The sequence below is a fragment of the Brassica napus genome, chromosome C2, assembly GCF_020379485.1.
Source record: "Brassica napus cultivar Da-Ae chromosome C2, Da-Ae, whole genome shotgun sequence".
NCBI lineage: Eukaryota > Viridiplantae > Streptophyta > Magnoliopsida > Brassicales > Brassicaceae > Brassica > Brassica napus.
The window spans coordinates 13,940,967-13,945,361 of record NC_063445.1 but is presented as its reverse complement, the minus strand read 5'-3'; the positions used below and the strand labels follow the sequence as shown (position 1 = coordinate 13,945,361).

Below are 4,395 nucleotides of genomic sequence, written 5' to 3'. Positions count from 1 at the left end.
TTTCTAATTTTTTTTCCAACTTCTATTATTATAAAAAAAAATTGAACTTTGTGAACCGAAAATTATAATCGGAGAACCCATCGGAAAGACTAAAATTTTAAACCGTAAGTTAAACAGTACCACGGCTGAATCTAAGAGGTCCGTATTAGGGTTAACCCAAAGAACAGAACCGGACCGGATCAGTACAACATTCTCAAACTATTATTTCTACAGTTCAATGGGGACGTAACCAATCTGCGTGATAGATTATCAAAATCAATTTTGCATGAAATGAGTTTTAAAATAAAAAGCCTTGCGAATTGAATAAGTATATATAACCGTATCAATAATAGAAATGGTTCAGTAAGACAGAATCATTTGGTCCCATTGTTTCAATCTTCAAAATATTTTCCTATGATATATAAAGTCCATTCAAGACATCCCTCTATGAGACATAAAGTAAAGAGGAAAAATAATTCAAAATCCCAATTATTGCTCCCATAAGAATAAGGGTCCCTTCTCTTATTTTCCGTACCTTAAATTCTATAATAAGTGATAGTTGTAAAAACCTGCTCGCTTGTGGTTTACCATTGAGAGCTTACTTGTAGGGCAAGTAAGATCTCAAGACTGATGACAGCTTTAAAGGTCAAAGAGATTTGTTGGAGTTTCTGGAGAACGAAGGGTGAATGGAAAAGGCAAGACGGGAGATGGTCGGTGACTAGGCGAAGAAGCAAACTCATCAGTATCAGTTGCAGCAACAAGGGCAGACAGTTTAGGCCAGGAGAAACTCGCCACAGGCCTGCAGATTCTGAAACCAGTGTTGTGTATAAGTGATGGTTGTTCTTGTCGATTATGATTCCTAGCTTTTTGAGGTGACTCCGTGATTTGATTTTCCTTCACTTCTCCTTCTTGTGTCTTCAACATTGGTGAATCCTCTAGTAGAAAAGGCATCTCCGTTGAGTCTGGCATTCTAGGACAGTTCTCGTCCACTGTTTTCTTAAGCCATCCCATGTCTTCCTGCAATATTTGCATCCATCAAACACACAAATGTTTCATCAGCAAAGTGACATCTTTATAGAAGGTTTCACTTTTGAGTAAGTTCAGCTACAACTAGCCAGAAGAGTGTTTGTGTTTGGAAACACAATCTTGGGATATATTTACCTCCATTTTGCGCAAGGTATCTGCAATTATCACTAGCTGGTCCTCAATTTTGGATTTTTTCTTCAGCAGATCAGCGTAGATTTCCTGAGACGAAGCAGCAGAAATGTTCAATAGACAGTTATCACAAGGTAGAAATGTTTTTGAGTTCTTTACCTTTGCTGGAGTCATCATGCTATCATGGTGTACGTTCTGACTAGTAACACAAGATTTAGGTGTAGTCATGATAGCAAGCTCCTCCTCTTCTTTCTTTGACGTGAGTTTCTCCATCTCTCTGCTCAAGACCAAGTCAAACATAAGCGGACAGTTGCTACAAGACAACAAAGGAAAGAGAGATGATCATATAACCAAGCAAAATAAGTTGGATTTGTACCTTTTAAGGCTAGCTAATCCTTCTCTGATGTCACGGATATCTCCAGCGCAGACAGGATCTTGAGTAGGACTGTCACCAAGCTTCCAACCAAGTGGAGGTGTCCAATAAGGATCTTCGACTCCTGCTTCTTTCCTTAAGTTAACCAAATCAGAACTCTCCAACCAATACTCCATAGCTCCATCTGCATTGTGCTTTCTCCTAAACCGGTCTTGACCTCCAGGAGCCACCTTCCCTGCCATGTGCTTAAGCAGATGATCTAAAAGACCCGTGTCCCCAATCAGCTTCCTTGCTTCTGACCTCAACTCTGCCCTGAGCATGGAGTTACCAACCACAGCGTTTTTCTCCTTCATCACTTTTAACATGTTCTTCTCAGCAAGTTTGTACCTTCAACATAAAACAAAAAATCAGATGAATCCAAAAATTCAGAGATGATTAAAGATATGCTCTTTTTTTACCTCTCAACAGACCATCTGTCAATAAAGTTCTTCTCTGATCTCCTCGTATAAACCACAATCTGATTCTCCTTCTTCTGCTCAGATACGTCGGCCCTCTGAGCGAATCTTCTCTTCTCGTTTGCATCCTTCTCAGGTCGAAGATCACTGCTTTCAATCTCATCCCCTGTTTTCCTCTTATAAACCACGATTTGACTTTCCTTCTTCTGATCAAACACCTTAGCCCTCTTAGCGAGAGTCTCAGCCCTGGATTCAGTTAGCTTCCTCTTACCAGTGACATCATCTTCCTCCTTGAGTCTACAACTCTTGTTGTTATAGTCAATATGGCGGCTCTGGTAACGAACACGCAACCTCTTCCCCCACTTGATCATCCCTCTCGATCTCAGCTCAGACCAGCACTTTCCCTCAGGCGAAATCGCGCGATAGAGTCTAGCGGCGTTGTGCTTCGCCGGATGAGAATCGTCGGAAACCCAAAAACTCCAGGACTTTCTACTCAGAGAAACCTCGTGAGGTGGGATTCTTCTGTAGAGCAAGTCTCCGGCTAGATCCGCCGTCGTCACATACCCCTCGTCAAGAACCGGAAGAAGACTACCACCACTCTTCTTATTCTCCGGTTTAGTCCGGTTAGTAGCGGCGAAATCGAAATACGATATGAGTGAGTACATGCTCGGGTACCGGAGAGACACGTGACGTCCCGTGATTTTGTTCACCTGAGCAAAATAAAAATAAAAAATAAATCAGTCTTTGAGAAAACGTGAGGAGAATTAAGGAAACGTGAGGTTTTATTACCATGACGATTCTGATGGATTTGAGCTGCTCCGGCGTCGATGATCTCAGAGGGAGGACGGAGGAATCGATTTCGTAGTAAGATCCCACTCTTATGTGCGCCACTGCAACTATAACCAACAAAAATAATCAGAGAAAAAAAAAGGGAGTTTGAAGAGAAAGCGAGAACAAGAGTTATTACCATTCAACGGAGGCGGTGGCGGCGAAGGGTTTTTACCGGCGGAGGCTCCTCTGATCGGATACCTTTTCACGAACATCGTTTCCTGCACACGAGCGTACGTACACTCAGAGGTTTAACTTTTTTATTTTTTTAATTTCCGAGGAAAATCAGTTGATGCCTGCCTGGAGAATATATTTCGAAAAAAGCTGACTAACAATAAACACACACGCGCTATCAGGTGCGCGCGTGGGAGACACTAAGGAAACACTGTCAACATCACTTGACCAACGACGATGATGATTTTATTTCGATCGTCATGAGAAAGAGACCCTTTTTCGTTTGTTTGGATTCATTAAATACAGAGAGAGAGAGAGAAAGCTTACAACCATGATCGTCTGCTCCCGATGATCCTTTTCTTCCCTTCGATTTCCCTGGAAAATCAGTAACGGAAACTGTAAATCTGATTCAGTGAACATGAACGCGTTGGAAGAGAGAATCGGAAACAAACGAACAATTTTATTTTTCTGACCGGAAAAAAAAAAAGAGCTTTTTCTCTGCTGAGGAAGGACGAAACGGAAAAGAAAAAAAGCTTCGAAATGTCGCTTTCGTTAAAATCTACGTATATATAGAGAGAGAGAGAGAGAGAAAGGGAGAGTGTGGTGTGTGTGCCTGATATGCGTGTGGCATGTCACGTGAGTCTTTTGCCTGCGCTGCAAGCTGAGTTTAATTGACATTTTTACCCTCAAACCGCCTGTAACTATGTAACTGTGCTCCTTCGCGGCGATTTATTTGTCTGTGCTCGTTTACAAGGTAGAGAAAATATTGGCCTGTGCAGTGAAGCGATGGATTTATGCCACGTGTTACTTTTTGAACTTGTGTGATATTTGACGGTGTTAAAACATGAAGGAATGTGGAATCGACTGTACCTGATAATAACTTTGTGTTTCCGTGTAGTTTTGAGGTGTTACACACGCGCCTGCGGTTCTCATTCCGTTATTGCCTACTACTAGAGTCTACAGCGGGGACCGACTACACTACACTTGAGAATTTCAAAATCTTTTTATTTGATTTCGTACATATGTATTCAATTATTCATTATCATTGATTTACTATTTTTAGACAAAAGAAATATTGTAGATTTATATAAGTTTTGTTTTGGAAAAACCAAACCTAATTTTATTCACATATATTTTGTTCAAATTATATATGACTTATATTCCTTCATCCACACTAAATTCGTTTTTTTTATTATTACAACAACACTAATTCGTTAAGCAAAAACAAAAACAACACTAAATTCGTTTATCATTAATTTGTTGAAATGATACTATATTACTTTCTAGCTTCAATATTATTATTTTTGGGCTCAACTTACCCACGCGGCGTGCGGTTATCATTCCGTTATTGCCTCCTACTAGAGTCTAGAGCTGAAATCAGATTTTCGTACTATATCTGATTTGATACATTCATAATCATTGATTTATATT

The 4,395-nt window shown here is 40.2% G+C and overlaps 1 protein-coding gene across 2 annotated transcripts; it reads right to left on the bottom strand.

The window, feature by feature from the left end:
* Positions 1-343: 343 nt before the first annotated feature.
* LOC125581907 (protein DYAD-like) lies at positions 344-3,696 on the bottom strand. 2 transcript variants are annotated; one of them, XM_048748108.1, is made up of 8 exons: positions 3,292-3,696; positions 2,930-3,011; positions 2,752-2,852; positions 1,966-2,672; positions 1,511-1,894; positions 1,294-1,411; positions 1,141-1,224; positions 344-996 (listed from the first exon to the last, which is right to left on the bottom strand). In XM_048748108.1, exons 1-8 carry the CDS (start codon positions 3,382-3,384, stop codon positions 619-621), a joined length of 1,947 nt encoding a protein of 648 aa, XP_048604065.1. In that variant the 5' UTR covers positions 3,385-3,696; the 3' UTR covers positions 344-618. The 2 variants fall into 2 exon arrangements, with proteins under 2 accessions (XP_048604065.1, XP_048604064.1); XM_048748107.1 differs by having other exon boundaries at positions 2,752-2,858; positions 3,292-3,695.
* Positions 3,697-4,395: the final 699 nt, after the last annotated feature.

What these genes read in the sequence shown, in the direction of transcription:
- LOC125581907 (XM_048748107.1), bottom strand. Translation starts at nt 3,384, where the DNA reads ATGTTCACTGAATCAGATTTACAGTTTCCGTTACTGATTTTCCAGGGA. An exon ending in GGGAGCAGACGATCATGGTT is followed by an intron (nt 3,012 to 3,291) that starts GTAAGCTTTCTC and finishes GCTCGTGTGCAG; the next exon opens with GAAACGATGTTCGTGAAAAG. An exon ending in GGATTAGCTAGCCTTAAAAG is followed by an intron (nt 1,412 to 1,510) that starts GTACAAATCCAA and finishes GGTCTTGAGCAG; the next exon opens with AGAGATGGAGAAACTCACGT.